This window comes from Sorex araneus, chromosome 1, assembly GCF_027595985.1.
Source record: "Sorex araneus isolate mSorAra2 chromosome 1, mSorAra2.pri, whole genome shotgun sequence".
Classification (NCBI taxonomy): domain Eukaryota; kingdom Metazoa; phylum Chordata; class Mammalia; order Eulipotyphla; family Soricidae; genus Sorex; species Sorex araneus.
Genome location: NC_073302.1, coordinates 69,594,542 through 69,611,400, shown reverse-complemented (window position 1 = coordinate 69,611,400; position 16,859 = coordinate 69,594,542). Strand labels below are relative to the sequence as shown.

At 39.7% G+C, this 16,859-nt stretch overlaps 1 protein-coding gene across 1 annotated transcript in view; it reads right to left on the bottom strand.

Moving 5' to 3' along the window:
* The window catches only part of LOC101538484 (histone-arginine methyltransferase CARM1-like), a 306,619-nt gene that overhangs the window by 14,055 nt on the left and 275,705 nt on the right, over positions 1 to 16,859 (bottom strand). Inside the window, exons 8-10 of the mRNA XM_004600332.2 lie at positions 5,542 to 5,623; positions 3,626 to 3,711; positions 237 to 326 (exon numbers count right to left, since the gene is read on the bottom strand). Of these exons, the coding sequence (XP_004600389.2) occupies positions 237 to 326; positions 3,626 to 3,711; positions 5,542 to 5,623 (258 nt within the window). The remainder of the gene's footprint in view (positions 1 to 236; positions 327 to 3,625; positions 3,712 to 5,541; positions 5,624 to 16,859) is intronic.

Below are 16,859 nucleotides of genomic sequence, written 5' to 3'. Positions count from 1 at the left end.
AGTACTGTCAGGAGTAATTCATGAGTGCAAAGCCAGGAGTAACCCCTGTGCATTGCCGGGTGTGACCCAAAAAGCAAAAAAAATAAAATTACAAGTATCTTTAGCATCTGTGCCTATTTTCTTAAAATGTGGAAAAATAACCATTGCTGAAATGAATTTTTTAAAAACTCAAAGGTTATGAGCACAGAGGCAAGGACAGCACAGGCACGAGCTGGCGAGGAGTGTGTGATACTTACACAGACCCAACAAAGGCCACATCAAACCAGAAGGCCAGGCCGTGGATGAGGCCCGTCTGTGCAATCTCAAACACAAAGGGGATTTCTACTCTGCAAAGAAACAAAACAGAAATAAGAACTCCTTGGAATGATTTATTTGCTGATACAGGCTACATTTGTGAGATCAGTGGGGATATTCATAGAACGTTTTCTTTTTCTCATAAGCACTTCTGTTTTGGCAGCACAGTTCTCTCCGTTTGTGATTAATGCTCCGGTGATTCCACGCATCAGAGAATGTGGCTTCTTAAGAAAACTCTGCAAGGTCCATAGCACTGTGCTGCAGTGACACAGACCTTCACACCCGGGACATGGGCTGACTACAGAAGAAGTGGGCCACTTGGGACACAGGTGACAGATGTCCTCTAGAGCATCAGAACATCAGCTGTGATAGCTCCTCTGCATGGCAGTGGAGAAGGCAAAGGCAGTCACTGAGTCTAAAAAATGAAGTGAACCACCAGGGGGAACATCAGGCTCAGAAGGTCACTGCTATACTTCCTTTGTGTTTTTCAGGGAGGAATCTAGCTTTCCCTAGGCTACAGCAAATCATGCAGAAGTGAGTGTGGTTCATGCCAAGTGAAGAACTGAGAAGGAATAGAAAGAATATTGGAAAGGGATAGCAAAATCTGCATGTTGGAACTGTTTACCTATGAAACCTCAGAAGGTCAATTAAACAGTTGGGACTGTTTACCTATGAAACTTCATTTTCCTTATTTGTTGAAGGGAGATAAAATCTACTACTTTCCTGTACATGTCAAATAAGAAAAACATATCAGAGTGATTTACAAATATAAACGGGTTTCACAATTAAAAGGTGCTTCTATTGGTTCATTGCTGGGGTTGTATTTCTCCGAGAAGGCTTATTTTGTTGAGAAATCTGGAGAATTTCAGAGGAGAGTATATGTGATTTGCATTTGTTAGGCCCCAGTGACCTAACTTCTTCCACCCTGCAGTAATTAGAGTATTTCTAGAATTTATCATTGTTGCTGTTTCATTGTTTATTGCTTTTGCTTTTTAATATTTTTTTTGTCAATTTAAAAAATTCCCCTACATGAACAATGAGCTCTTCAAGAATAGATTTAACAAATCTTTTGTGCCTGTGTATATGCACTGTCACAGTACTGAGCACACAACTGAATCTCAATAAGCACCTGCGGAATCATGCAAAAAACAAATGGATAACATCTCTGGAAAGCTATCACAACTTAATTTTCAAAAAACTCCTTGGGAGTCAAGAGGGTCCTAGAGCAACAAAGAAAGTCAACACATGCCAATATTCTCTAAACCTATAGTTTTTAATCATAATTGTAACCAAAATTACATTCTGTGGCTCTGAGTATATAATAGGATTGCACCTGTTCCTTCATTTAAATTTAGGCATTGCCAAATTATTTACTTTGACCAATTAAATGTGAACATAAGTGATTTGTACTAGCTGTGTCTCCTTTCTCCTCAATGAACAGCATCATTCCAGATATAGTCTGCTTACTAGCCTGATTGTCGGGCTGGATGATGCAACAGAGAATAAAACTGGTACACAATAAATAGTATAGAGGAGAAAAACACCTGTATTATTATAAGCTAGTGAGGTTTCCCATTGGTACAGCAGCACTTTGAGTCTGGACTGACATAGCCCTTTCTGTGCATTGTGATATCAAACAAATGAAATTGTCGCAGACAGCTTAACCTTTTGAAGTCTGCCTCTTGGCTTCCTCCATAATCCAGGCAAATTATAACCTGTCTGGGTCTTAATTTTTTCTTTTAGGGCCATACCCAGAAGTGATCAAGGTTTCAAGGTTTTATCCCTGCTCTAGACTTAGGAGAGCAGGGATAAAAACACTTTTCTGTAGGGTTCAGAGGACCACATGGGGCAATGATCCCCATTGAACCTAGGTCAGCTGCATGCAAGGCAAACACCCTACCTACTCTTCTCTGGACTTGAAATTTCTTAATTAGGAAAAGAAATATGACTAGTGACTATCTCAAGAAGAAAATGGATCAAGTACTATAATGAAAGTTTTCCCCAAAAATTCATATCAGCCTCCATTTGTGAAATAAGTCCTCATTTCTCTTCAAGTGTACAGAAAAAAAGGACAAAAACTAATATTTACCTCTTTAAAAAGAGCCACTGCCTGTAAAATGAACAGCAGGATATTTGTAATGTAATATGCACTCAACAAGTTGTAGAGTTGTAGTTGCTCCTATCATTATATGGGCACTGGCTACTAAGAAAATCCACACTCTGGAGCTTTCCAAATGGTGTAAATCCCAGTTTTAAACAAACATCTGTTCTGTGACCATATGCAACTTGCTGGTTCACACTTCCTAATTTCTTTCCCTGGTAAAATGGAGATAACAATAGTAAAATTTGCATAGATTGGTTGTGACATTAAGTGAGTCATATAAATGGCTCAGAAAAGTGTCTGTCTCCATAAGTACAAGTTGTCACTTGTTGATGTGTTTTCATTAGATAGATTCTTAAAAGAGAACTGTGAAGGTGAAACAGCATTATCTCCATTGTGTAATAAATGCAATGAGGACTTAGTTGCATTGTTTCTGTGTATGAGTTACGTGTAAAATCTCTCCCTGTATGTGATCAGCCAAAAGTTGTATAAAGTTTTGGGGATGGATTGGAGAGCTAGTGATTAGATTTTAAAAATCACAAGCAGAGTGCCCAAAAACAGATGATTGGTTAAAGAAACTTTGGTACATCTATACAATGGAATACTATGCAGCTGCTAGAAAAGATGAAGTCATGAAATTTGCATATAAGTGGATCAACATGGAAAGTATCATGTTAAGTGAAATGAGTCAGAAAGAGAGAGACTTACATAGAAAGATCACACTCATCTGTGGAATATGAAGTAACAGAATGGGAGACTAACACCCAAAAGTAATAGAAATAAGGACCAGAAGGTGTGTCCCACATATTGGAAACTGGCCTCACATGCTGGGGGGAAAAGGCAGCTCAGATAGAGAAGGGAACAACAAGTAGAGGTTGTTGGGGGGGACCCATTCGGGTTGGAAGATGCAAACTAAAAGTAGACTATAAACCAAACATGAAGGCCACTGAATACCTCTATTGCAAACTACAACACCCAAAAGGAGAGAGAACAAAAGGGAATGCTCTGCCGCAGAGGCAGGATTGGGTGGTGTGGGATGGGGTGGGGGTGGTGAGAAGGATACTGGGATCATTGGTGGAGGTGAATGGGCACTGGTGGAGGGATGGGTTAAAGATCATTGTATGAATGAAATGCAAACACAAAAGTTCATAAGTTTGTAACTGTACATCACAGTGATTCTCTAATAAATTTTTTTTAAAAAAACCACAAGCAGTGATGATTTATACAAACCTGTGGAGATCTGTTTCTTCTGCAACCATAAAATTTACTGTATGCTTGATTGTCTGAGCCATCAAAATCCTAATGTCAAATGTATCCTGTAGAGGAGAACAATCAAACAAAATAAGGGTATTATCTTTCTGTCAGAATAAACTAAATTTAAGCAAGGTTGTAATCTACTTTTTCCTCCTGAAATTTTAACTCAACATGAGTTAGGATCTAGAATGTGACACGAACAGCTCGTCCGCTCCTGAACGACCATGATCCCAGAGGCCCACTAATTTCGGAACCCAGTGGCTTCTTGCAGAAATGCCTCTAGACTGTGAACTAAGCTATAGCCCCGTGACGCCCCGGGAGGGGAAAGGTTTTTGTCCCTTGGCCTTTCCTTTCAGTGGTGGCGACTGCCATCTTTTAGAGCCCATTAAACAGAGGTATGAGCTTACAGTGACAAGACTTCTGGCAGAAATTTCTCTGGACTTAATTACTAAAATACCAGAAATCCAAAACTGCATGGCCACTGCGGCTGCACAACCTCATATGCTCTTCATTCTCAGCAATGGAAAACAAATTATCAAATGATGCCTTTCAGCAGGTCTGATTGTTGGGGGAAAATTCTAAATAATAATAATCAGTTTTCTGTCTAAATATTGAATGAAGTCAAAGTAAAGAAAGAGTAAAGTAAAAATTATCAGCCACACAGTCAGGGTTGGGAGTGTGAGGGGGGTTATACTGGGGTTCTTGGTGGTGGAACATGTGCACTGGTGAGGGATGGGTGTTTGATCATTGTATGACTGAGACTTAAACCTGTAAGCTTTGTAACTTTTCTCATGGTGATTCAATAAAAAAATGCTTCCTGACCTCAATGAGAATAATATTATTAATAGTAATTAATATTTATTTAGTCACTAAATACTAAGTGCTTTATGCTTTCCTAAGTGCAAATTGCTTTACTAGGTTATATGGTTTAATCCTTAAAATATCTTTGTAGCAGATAATTGACAATCTTTCCTTGTTTGGATGTTTTCCACGTGCAGAATTTATATCTTTTCACATTCCAGAAAGTTAGTCCACCCTCAGCACAGATGTGGCATGTGACTCAAACTTGGCCAATCAGAACATTACTCTTCTTAGAAGGACAGTGAGTGGAGCTCACAGCCAGGCACATTCAGAATGTATCTAAATCAGGCACTGTTTATTTTTAATTAGAAAAGACAGGATCTTCTGTAGGACCTGGAGTTGTAAGATTCTGAGGCTGGAATTTCTGCTGTCTTCTTACTACAAGGGATGATCCTGCCTAGGAAGAAAGTTGAATTGGAGGAAATGGATGAAGACAAAAAAATCAGATCCTGGTAGGACTGTCTCAACTCCTGCTATTTATGAGGGCCACTAATTCCTTTTTAAATTAAGCCAGTTTTTTTGGGGGGAGGGGTGTTTTACCCTTCTAATGGAGAATTCCAAAAAATAAGACTTAAAGTTGTCTAAGGTCACACAGCTTTATGAGACCTTAGTGAAGTCCAAATATGTTCAATGGCAAAGTTCCTGTTCTAAGCTATTTATTATTGCAATTCTTCTTCTTCTTCTATTTTCCCTTGGGTCAATAGACTCAATGGAAGAATGTTAATTACTGCCCAAGTTTGAGGGCTGAGCATATGCACTGAGTATATGCATAATTCAGAGCAGTGGGAGAATTAGAAGTTAATTACTGAAATGCAATCAGATCTCTTTGTCAACAGTCTCATTTTCTGAGCATTTTTTACATTGATTTGGAGACCAGTACTAGAGGACAAATACACAGAGGTCCAAGGAAGTTTTTCCTCTCTTGTCTGATGAACACAGAAGTACAGAGAACCCCAATTACATGAGTAAAGGATTTAATGAATCATTTGATAAATACATGGGTGGAGAACCACTAAAGAGAACACACATACCACTATTGGTTGCCTGAAGTATTCCTCCACTGCAGCACCTCGGAGACTGGACAGGTTGACTCCATAGAAGCACTGCTGATACCTACATACAGAACACAGAGTCAACACCATGCATCTTGTCTTTTATCATAGTTCCCAAGTCCCTGTTAGGCATGATGTTAGCCATGAGGATGCCTCTAAGTTAGCCCTAGAATGAAGACATGTGAAGGACAACCAGTCTCTTTTGGAATGGTGGAGGGAAAAAATGCCTCTAGAGAAATTTTCAGACCTATTCTTGACTTAAAGTGGGGAAAGAGAAGAGCAGGGATAGAGATGCAGTGAAAAAATTATTTGTGGCAAAACTACTCATGATGATATTTGGGACCAAGAAGGCAAATGTGCTCCTATCCTTGACCTCATTCTGCAAGGAGGCTGCTTCCAACCCAGACCATGACTTTGAATCACCAAAGTCTCTCAGTAATCTCACTGCCTAAGGAATTAGGTTTCCCTTTTGTGTCCTTTCATAGCACTGGCCTGAACCTTCCTGGTGGCATAGTTGTCAAAGCCATGCCCAATGACAAGTGAGAGAGGGCTGCATCCCTGATGAAGAGGAGATGGCACATCACAATCCTTTAGGGAATTTCCTCCTGACTGGTGTTTAGTGACATCAAAACCAGTGTTTCTCAACCCTTTTCCAACCATGGTGCCATTTCGACTTTGTTTCTTTCTTGTGCTCCCCACTTCATGCCATCCTACAAGAGGGCCTTCTAGTCTCATGTTATGGTCCCCAATTTATGGTATTTTTCACCTGTGGCTTTCCTAGAATAATTTTGGGGTTCACAAGTGGCCCATGAGACATGTTGATGTGAATCACAGGAATTTGCATATACTCAGGATCACATTTCCACCTCTTAGGGAGGCAGATGTAAAACACAACTCTGACACTTTCTCACACATATAGACCTGCTACAAGTCAAACCAGGCATCCAGTAAAGTGCATACCCCTAGCTAGCCAGCTGATAGTTTTTGACTATTGCAGTCATCCCAAATATAGTTGGTTTATCATCTCTTTTTAGAAAAAAATATTATTCAGTATCTGCCCCCCCCTCCGGAAATTTGTCATTTATTTATTTTTTTTATAATTTATTTATTTTTAATTAGAGAATCACTGTGAGGGTACAGTTACAGATTTATACACTTTTGTGCTTATACTTCCCTCATACAAAGTTCAGGAACCCATCCCTTCACCAGTGCCCATTCTCCACCACCCGTAAACCCAGCGTCCCTCCCACCCTCCCCAATCCCATCTCCCCCCCACCCCACCCTGCCACTGTGGCAGGGCATTCCCTTCTGTTCTCTCTCTCTAATTAGCTGTTGTGGTTTGCAATAAAGGTGTTGAGTGGCCGCTGTGCTCAGTATCTAGCCCTCATTCAGCCCGCAACTCCCTTCCCCCACATGGCCTTCGACTACAATGTAGTTGGTGATCGCTTCTCTGAGTTGCCCTTTCCCCGGAACATGAGGCCAGCCTCGAAGCCATGGGGTCAACCTCCTGGTACTTATTTCTACAGTTCTTGGGTATTAGTCTCCCACTCTGATATTCTATATACCATAGATGAGTGCAGTCTTTCTATGTCTGTCTCTCTCTTTCTGACTCATTTCACTCAGCATGAAACTTTTCATGCCCATCCACTTAACTACAAAATTCTTGACTTCCTTTTTTCTAACAGCTGCATAGTATTCCATTGTATAGATGTACCAAAGCTTCCTCAACCAGTCATCCGTTTTGGGGCATTCGGGTTTTTTCCAGATTCTGGCTATTGTAAACAGTGCTGTGATGAATATACATGTGCAGATGTTGTTTCGATTGTACTTTTTTGCCTCTCTGGGATATATTCCCAGCAGTGGTATTGCTGGGTCAAATGGGAATTCAATATCTAATTTTTTGAGAGTCGTCCAAATTGTTTTCCAGAAGGGCTGAACCAGTCGGCATTCCCACCAGCAGTGAAGAAGGGTCCCTTTCTCCCCACATCCTCTCCAACAGCGGTTGCTTTTGTTCTTTTGGATGTGTGCTAGTCTCTGTGGTGTGAGGTGGTATCTCATGGTTGTTTTGATCTGCATCTCTCTGATGATTAGTGATGCAGAGCACTTTTTCATGTGCCTTTTGGCCATTCGTATTTCTTCCTTGGTAAAGTTTCTGTTCACGGAAATTTGTCTTTTAAAAGTGAACAAACAGAAAGGCCCCTGCTCTCATTGCTCCTGAAGCTACTACCACACACCTGGACTGTTTCAGCACCTCCATCGAGAATAGTGGCATTAACTACATTCGCCAAGACTGATTTAGAGTAAAGGTCTAGCTATGTCAGAGACTAGCTGTCTTCCTTCAGCAATTCACCTGAACTTTGTGTCTTAGTTCCTTTTCCTCTAAAATGGGAATAATTATAAACTCGCTTTGTAGGATTATAATAAGTGTTGAATTAATTCTTTTACATGAAGAACTTGGAGTAGTTGGTATTTGATTAGTATTAAATAAATGTTAGTTTGTATTTAATAATAATTTATATAATAGTTGCATAATTAGCATTATATAAATGTTTTAAGAACTTCACTTCATATTAGTACTGGGAACTAGAGAAGGGTTTCCAATCTGACTGTGCCATGGTATTACTTGGAGGAGCCTATTAAGTTTAAGAAGAGTATAGGGAACCTTATCACTCGTGCTTTAAAGCTTATATCTTGAGATTGAAAAGAGGCTTTCCTGGTCATAGCGTATATAAAATGTGTGACATAGTCTGTGTACCAGAAAGAAATTCAATTAATTAGCCCCTATCTTCTCCCAAACCCATAACACCAACATACAGAAAGCAGAGAAAAAAATATAGAATAAACACTAGAAAAAAACATGGAAGAACCACCACAAAGGCTCTAAGTTGAAAATCAAAGTCTCAAATGTTCTTATAGGAGGAAGTAAGGCAGGAAGTAATAATACTTATTATCAGTAGCTAGTCAACCCACAATCAAAGTGCAATACCCACTGATCAACTTTCAGATCTGGAAATATTTTTACATATCTCAAGGGCTTGTGCATTTCTCACCTCTGAGCCTTTTGATGATTTCCCCTCTAACCAAATGCTCCCTTCCTTCTTTTGATCTGTAAATGTCTACTCAATCTTTAAGATTCAGTTAAATATTTCCCTTAAAAATTAAAAATCTATGTTTTACTGAAATATTTAAGCACTACACCTTTAAATAAGAGAATTTTTAATTTATCAGTATACACTTAGCATGTAGCATGAGCATGATATCTACCTATCATTTTGTGTGTTGGGAGGTACTTTACTGGCAATACTTGGGGCACCATGAAGTCCTGGGGATTGAACCTGGGGCTCTGGAATGCAGCACATCCCATCCCTTCCAGCCATCATAGCTCCAGTCGCTTATTTGTTGGTTGTGGTGTGTGTGTGTGTGTGTGTGTGTGTGTGTGTGTGTGTGTGATGCTGGGAACCCTTCCAGCCGTCATAGCTCCAGATGCTTATTTGTTGGTTGTGGAGTGTGTGTGTGTGTGTGTGTGTGTGTGTGTGTGTGTGTGATGCTGGGAACCCTTCCAGCCGTCATAGCTCCAGTTGCTTATTTGTTGGTTGTGGAGTGTGTGTGTGCGTGTGTGTGTGTGTGTGTGTGTGTGTGTGTATGTGATGCTGGGAACATATCCAGGGCCTCACACAAGTGAAGCAAGTGCTTTACCACTGAGCTATATTCTTTACTACCATTCTTGAGTGAATCAAATTTTGAGGTTGGTGTTCTAAAGGGTCCTCTGGATGCAGATGCCAATTAGGTCAAAGGAAAACTCAAGTTGTGTGTGTGGGGGGTGCGGGGAGGTGCCTTATACTTGTTTCCTAATATTCTTTTCCCAAGAGCCAGAGCTAAGCAGGAAAAGACAGTGCTGTATATCATTTTATAAGCACGCATACTGAAAACAGGACTACTATAATTTGAAAAATCGCTTCAAAAACACTAAGTTTAAACAAGCTTTTCTGTTTTCGATTTCCCCAAGAAATATTCTAGGAAAATAAATCATTGTCACAAAGATTTACTGAAGGAAAAGAGGAGGAGAATGAGGGAGGGAGAGAAGGATAAAAAGAGGAGTGTGCAAAGGAGGACAGGCAGACACACAGACAGAGGGAGAGAGGGAGAGAGGGAGAAAGGGAGAGAGAGAGAGAATTTCCCAGAGTTTCATGAAGGATTCAACCACTTGTCAGTCCATTAAGTACCTCTGGGAAACTTTTATTATCATTATTAGTACTATTATTAGTACTATTATTATTAGCAATAGCAACATCAGACCGGAATTCATACGGCACATGGAAGACAAGGTTGGCAAAACCCTCCACAACATTGAAGCTGAAAAGATATCCCCTGCTCATGGATTGGGAGAATTAACATTGTCAAAATGGCAATACTCCCCAAAGCATTGTACACATTCATTGTGATCCCTATAAGGATACCCATGACATTCTTCAAAGAAATGGAGCAAATACTCCTGCAATTCATATGGAACAATAATAATAATTTAAAAAATGGGCTTAGATCTCTACCTGACTTTTGTACATGGTGCTAGGTAGAGATCTAAGCCCATTTTTTTTTCATGAGCTGTCCAATTTTGCCATTACTATTTGTTAAGAGGCTTTTCTTGCTCCACTTCACATTTCTTGCTCCCTTACCAAAGATTATATGATCATATATTTGAGGGTGTGTGTCAGGATATTCAACCCTGTTCTATTGGTCTGCGGCTCTGCCTTTGTTCCAATACCATGCTGTTTTAATTATTACCACTTTGTAGTAAGAGATTGAGGTTGGGGAGGGTGATTCCTCCCATATTCTTTTTCCTAAGAGTTGTTTTAGCTATTCCTGGGGGCTTATTGTTCCATATGAATTGCAGGAGTATTTGCTCCATTTCTTTGAAGAATGTCATGGGTATCCTTATAGGGATCACAATGAATGTGTATAATGCTTTGGGGAGTATTGCCATTTTGACAATGTTAATTCTCCCGATCCATGAGCAGGGGATATCTTTCCATTTCCTCCTGTCCTCTTTTATTTCTTGAAGTAGCGTTTTGTATTTTTCTTTGTACAAGTCCTTTATCTCCTTAGTTAAGCTGATTCCGAGGTACTTGATTTTCTGAGGCACAATTGTGAACGGGATTTTTTTTTTCATGTGTTGTTACATCTCAGTCTTCATTACCTATGTCCATGAGTAAAATCCTAGCTATCCCAAAACCAGTAGGCCAATAGGCTGTTAGTCTATTCCAATTTCACCAAAATACCAATGAATACAGCAGTGTACAAGCCCAATGTAAAAGAACACATTCTCCGAAAGCATCACTTGAGGCCTCACGTAAAAAGATTACAGGAGCATCTGAGAGGAAGGACATGTTCTAGAAGGGGAAAATAAAGGTGAACACCATTGACCGAGCCCATCCAGAATCCTTTTTTGCAACAAGAGGGATTAGGAATAGTGAACTTGAAAATCACTCCTCCATACCACCACAACAACATGAAGAAACAAGGCAAACCCCCACCACAAGGAAAGGACAATGAAAAGAGTCCAGAAGCCTCAATAGGCATTTCCATCTGAGAAACTTTAAAAAAAGTAGCTGCTTAGGCTGTACCCTTAATCTAATTTATTTCACTTGGAGTTTATATCCCCGTGTTTGGTTGTTGCTGAAGCCCAACAGGTGATCCTAATATGCAACTAGGGGTGAATACTGCTAAGTTAACTCTTCTAGAAACATGAACAAAGGAGTGAAAGAGAAATCCCCTCATACTGAGATTGAAAATGGTGCTTTGGGGGCTGGAGCAATAGCACAGCGGGTAGGGAGTTTGCCTTGCACACGGCAGACCCGGGTTCACTTCCCAGCATCCCATGTGGTCCCCCAAGCACCACCAGGAGTAATTCCTGATTGCACGAGCCAGAAGTAACCTCTGTGCATAGCTGGATGTGACTCAAAAGAAGAGAAAAGAAAAGAAAAGAAAATGGTGCTTTGCTCTTTATATGAAACCTCAGCATTCAGAGGGGATGAATCTGTGTCCTTTTCCTTGTGTGTTTGGTACCAATTAAAACTTAGCAGCCATAATCAGTGTGGTGCAAGTGGGCTCCATTCCTAGGGCAGACGGAGAGTCATGGGCAAGGAGCCCATTGCCTGGGTTTTAGAAACTTCTGGCTGGACTACATTTCTAATTCTTAGAAATCTCAAATCTCCTTCTGAAATGCATCATTAACTAATTAAAGCAGATGGGCTCTGGCATCTCTTTGGGTCTCTGAAGATACATGGTGGGGGGATGGATCAGGAAACAAATCTGTTGATTTAGAAGCTGGGGATTATATCCATTGTTTTCATCATATGTGGACTTTGTTTTCCAAGTTAACTTGGCCTTTGTGAGTGGCCGTATGTGTGGAGTCTATGTGGTTTTGGTCTTCCTGGCTTCAAGTATTCCAATCACGTGCCCTGTTCTCTTCTCTTCCTTCTCCATAATACAAGCAACACCTGTAAAGCCCTGTAAACAGAGCTAAGGAGAAAAAACAATCTTAACAATGACCTGTGTCTAGCCATACCCAGATAACAGAAAGAGGCAATCCATTTGCCATCATGCTAGCTTCTTCACTTTCTCCACTCAGAACCTAGCTTGGAGAATGTTCCCACTGTTCCCTCCACTTCACCAAGGCCTTTTGTACTTCCTCTGCCACACTTTTCTCACCAATGTCCTGAATCAGTTTTTGAAGGATGGCAGTGCAGTATTTTGTTCTCTTTTGAAAGTCAGCATTGGTATTTCAGATTCAACAAAGAAGGTCTGTCTTGTATAAACATCCCCTTATCCTGCTAGTATAAAAACAATTCAAAGGTCAGGGATATGGCTTGATGAAGGTGGAGCACATGCCTGGCACATCTGAAGTCTTTAACCTGAATCCCAAAATGGCATGGTCCTTCAAAACATTCAGATGCCAGCATTGCCAAGCCCTGAGCACTGTGTCTGATGGCCAAGCACTGAACTGTCTGGGCTATGGGTCAACTATCACCAATACTGGTCCCCTGTGTCCTCCACCTCTTGTTCCACATTAAATGAAATGTCACACTTTCTCATGGTAAAACTCAGGTTTTACTTTAATACAAATATGTGTAGCTTCATTTACAGTCTAAAAGAAAAAAAATCCAATGATCCAAACTGAAGAGGAAGGAAGGAAGCAAGCAAGAAAGAAAAGGAATGAAGTTGGGGGTGGGGAGAAGGGAGGGAGGAGGAGAGAGAGGAAGGAGGGGGAAAGCCCTATTTTGCTTTGTGACATTGAAACAATTTGGGGATATTTTAAAGCACAGCAGAACAACCAAGGTTACCTAAATAATGAGACACATAGGAGAGCCAATAACTAGAAAATTAAAGTAAGGATCTAAGAATGCTGAATGACACTTAAGCCTCATATGCAATGAAGATGGAACATAAAAGGGTAGTTAGAATGGTTTGGGGGAGTGGCAAGCAGAGTAGAATAAGTATCTAGGAACATGTATTATCTTTATTTGATTTCTTGTGTTCCTGAAATATAGCAATATTTGAGGTTTATTTGTTTTTGAAAATTTTCTGCAATAGTAGAACATGGCCAAATTACTGTATCTGTGTAAAGATGATAAATTCATTATGTATCAGGTTTTGAAAATTAGTATTTGCAAAATTTACATGTGATATATTTATTTACATGTGATATATTTATGTACTTTGAGTATTTGTCATTTTTTATATAAAGGAGGGGAAGAAATGGAAATGAGTATTTTAAAAAATTGGCCTCAAACCTTATCCTTGTTGTTAGAAGTACGGAACAGTTTTTAACTCTGTAGAGGAATTCTTGGAACATCACAACTGGAGCAGCATAAATTTAGGCATGAATTCTTTGGTTAAAAATTGGATCCAGGGGGTTGGAGTGATAGTAACGTAGCTAAGGTCTTACTTGGCATGTAGTTTACTTGGATTTGATCCTGGCATCTTATATGGGTCCCTGAGCCTCAACAGGAGTAAGCCATGAGCACTACTGGGAAAGAACTTAAACCAGGAAGCCTGTATAAGAAAAAGTGGATCCATCAAAACAATTATGCTGGACATCTTTTGTTTCTTTCACCTAGCAGATGCTTGCTGTCCTTATGGTATTGGTACCAAATTTTCTTTTGAAAGGCATCTCTCCCTCACTCTTAGTTCTTGTGGTTGACATGGTCTTGACTCTATTTTGACTCTAAAAGTTGGCATGTGGGTCAGTGTGGATCAGTCAATCAAATCGTTCTATCACCCGGTAATGGTGATGGGAAAGCATAGTATTTGACGCAGAAGAGTCAAGTCTATGACTTTCTATTTAAATTGTTACATAGAGGGGCTGGAGCAATAGCATAGCGGGTAGGGTGTTTGCCTTGCACGCGGCCAACCCAGGTTCGAATCCCAGCATCCCATATGGTCCCCTGAGCACCGCCAGGAGTAATTCCTGAGTGCAGAGCCAGGAGTAACCCCTGTGCATCGCCGGGTGTGACCCAAAAAGAAAAAATAAATAAATAAATAAATTGTTACATAGAGAAATGGACATGGAACTATGATTACTAGTCACAAAGATTTCTGGAGACCACATTGTTATCTTGAAGGAATAACCCCACCAAGAGTGGAATCTAGCTAAGGGACAAAGATGATACATAAGCCAAATTCAGTGAAGTTCTAATTCTGTGGGACTTTAAATTGCTTTAGCCCATGCTATTTGTTGTTTTTTGCCCTCCCCACTGTGAAGGACAGAAACAAAGGCCCCCATATAAACTGTTTTCAGCCTAGAGTGTATAGAACCAGGATAGAGGACTGTGGGGGTAGATGCGAGTTGTGTTTGGCAATTCTGTCTGGAGGTGAACCGTTCTGGTACTCCAAGATATAGAAACATAAAGACTGTATTGCTGGCAGCACAGATTTGTATATATTTGGGATCAGTGGCAGATAATGTGGGTGAATTATGAGATTTATATGGGCCACAGAAATGATAAATATAGTAATTGAGGATTATTTTAAAGGTGGGGGAAAGAGGTCAGATGAGTTAAAGAGCAGCACAAATGCCCAGAGAATTAGGGGAAATATTAAGAATAAATACCAGATATCTGAGAAGAGATTACAGTTCCAGAATCAATGAAATGTAAATGAAACAAAGTTAGGGGTTGTACTGGTCACAATTATATTCCTGCAAAGGTTCTTTCATTGTGAAACTTGGTGCCATATAGATGGCATCTAACAAAAGTGGATTATGTCACCTGGTAATTTGAAAATTCTGATTTTCCCACATGATATTTCTATGAACTAGTGATTATCAGGGAGAAATACATTTGGGGAAAATATCCTAAGACCTATAAATAACTAAACCAAAATAATCTTGAGTAGGAATTTCAGTTCGGTGGTATAATTAGTCTAGGAACAAACCATCCATTACCTTCACAGCAGAATTCAGAAGCTTTTTCATTCAGTTGAATGGATTTCCTTTAAAATAATGTATTTATCAGTAGTATCATGATCAGCAAGGCATTTACCCTCTGAGTGGAAAGAGAAAAGAAGGGCACTCTTCTCACCTGTGGCAGGATTTTGACTACATACATCTTCCATCCTTGGCAAGCATAGGCTTGTGACTTCTGAAAACAACTAACTATAAGCCTTCTACCACTGAAATACTTCCTATTATTCAATTCAATTGGTTCTACCCTTGTCAAGCATGGTGGATGATACTATCCACTCACAAAACTCCGAAAAGAAAACTGGGAAATGCATTTTAGCTCCTTGGGTCAGCAGACAACTTTATACATGCATAATCCCAAAATGCAAATTAGCTCATGTCTGAGGGATCATCATCAATCAATAGAAAGATAAAAGCCAGGGGATAAATTAATTCATCTCCAATCTACTGTGAAAACCATCTTTAGGAGTAGTTCTTTAGTTCTTGAACCTTTACAAGAGGTTCAAAAGGTGTTTGATCATCATCAATAAGTTCTTATTGTTTGATGCCATGTTATCAACTGGACAAGGTACAGTTGCCAATTTAGTTCTCCTTCCTTCTTGCATCATTCTTATTTGTTATCTTCTTTAAATTTAAACATGGATTGCATTTCTTAATAAAGTTGTACCTTATAAGCATTGCCTAAGATTCAGCTTTCCCAGGAAAGAAAGCTGAGACAAATAGTATGTGGCTCTTAGACCCCCAAGCCAGCATGATGATAAAACCCTTAGTGCTTAGTGGCTAGAAGGAGTGATGCCCTTGGCATGTAGTTTCATCAAACTATTAATGGTCTCATTGGTGTTAATTAGGATGCAGTCACCATAGAAGATAAAGAACTAAGATTTAAAGTGACCAAATACTTGAGATATGGGAGACATGAGAGGGGTGATAATTATATGTCTTAAGGAATAGGAAAGTCTCTTTTAACAACATTGAGAACTTTGAAAAAAAAAGATACACTCAAAGCAGTCAGCTCCTAATACTATGGAATTGAAGGGGTTTATTTAAGGAAATATTTATCTCTTTGGTGCTCTAAGATCTGCTGTACAGATCTAGATATAGATCAAGTCTAGAATTTGACAATTGGAGTTCGCATTCCTAAAATGGAAATCTCTCTGTCTCTCATCTCCAAAGAAGAGAATACAGTAGTAATAGAACACTTGCAGAAGAGATTTGAGATGCAAACTTGGCAAGTCTTGTATTTCAAGGACAAGGAAAGAGTAGGTCTTAGGCTGGATTAGAGTATGCGAATGAAGAAGAAAAAGAATCCTCAAAATCCCTTTCCAACTCATTTGAACGGTTTATGTCAGAAAGGCAGATTTTTTTTAGTTATTCTTACCAGCAAAGAATAGACATCCCTTAATGAAGACTATAAAACAATCTCTCCTCAAGTCTGCACCTTGCAAGACAATCCCATTCTCAGGATTTACCTAGCTTTTACCCATTGCCTCTAGACTAATGGTTTCTCATAGCTATCAGGCTGATTAAGCACAGGTTAAGCAGAGAGCACAATTCTTATTCTAGGAGGAAATAACAGATATACTTAAAGTTATTCAGGCAACTATCTATAAGTGCATACACTAAGCGTGCTGAATTAAGGATGGTTCAAGTCATTGATGTGGAACAGCCGTGGGATTCAATGTTTTTGCAAGGTGCTAAAATAAAAGTCTGTGAGGATGCCACTTTGAACTGGTAGTCATGATGGTCTACAGATAGTGAGATAAGAGATTCAAAGACTCTAGCAGTGGTCAGTCAGAGAGGTTGAAATACTACATGAACTTACTATGGAAAACCTAAG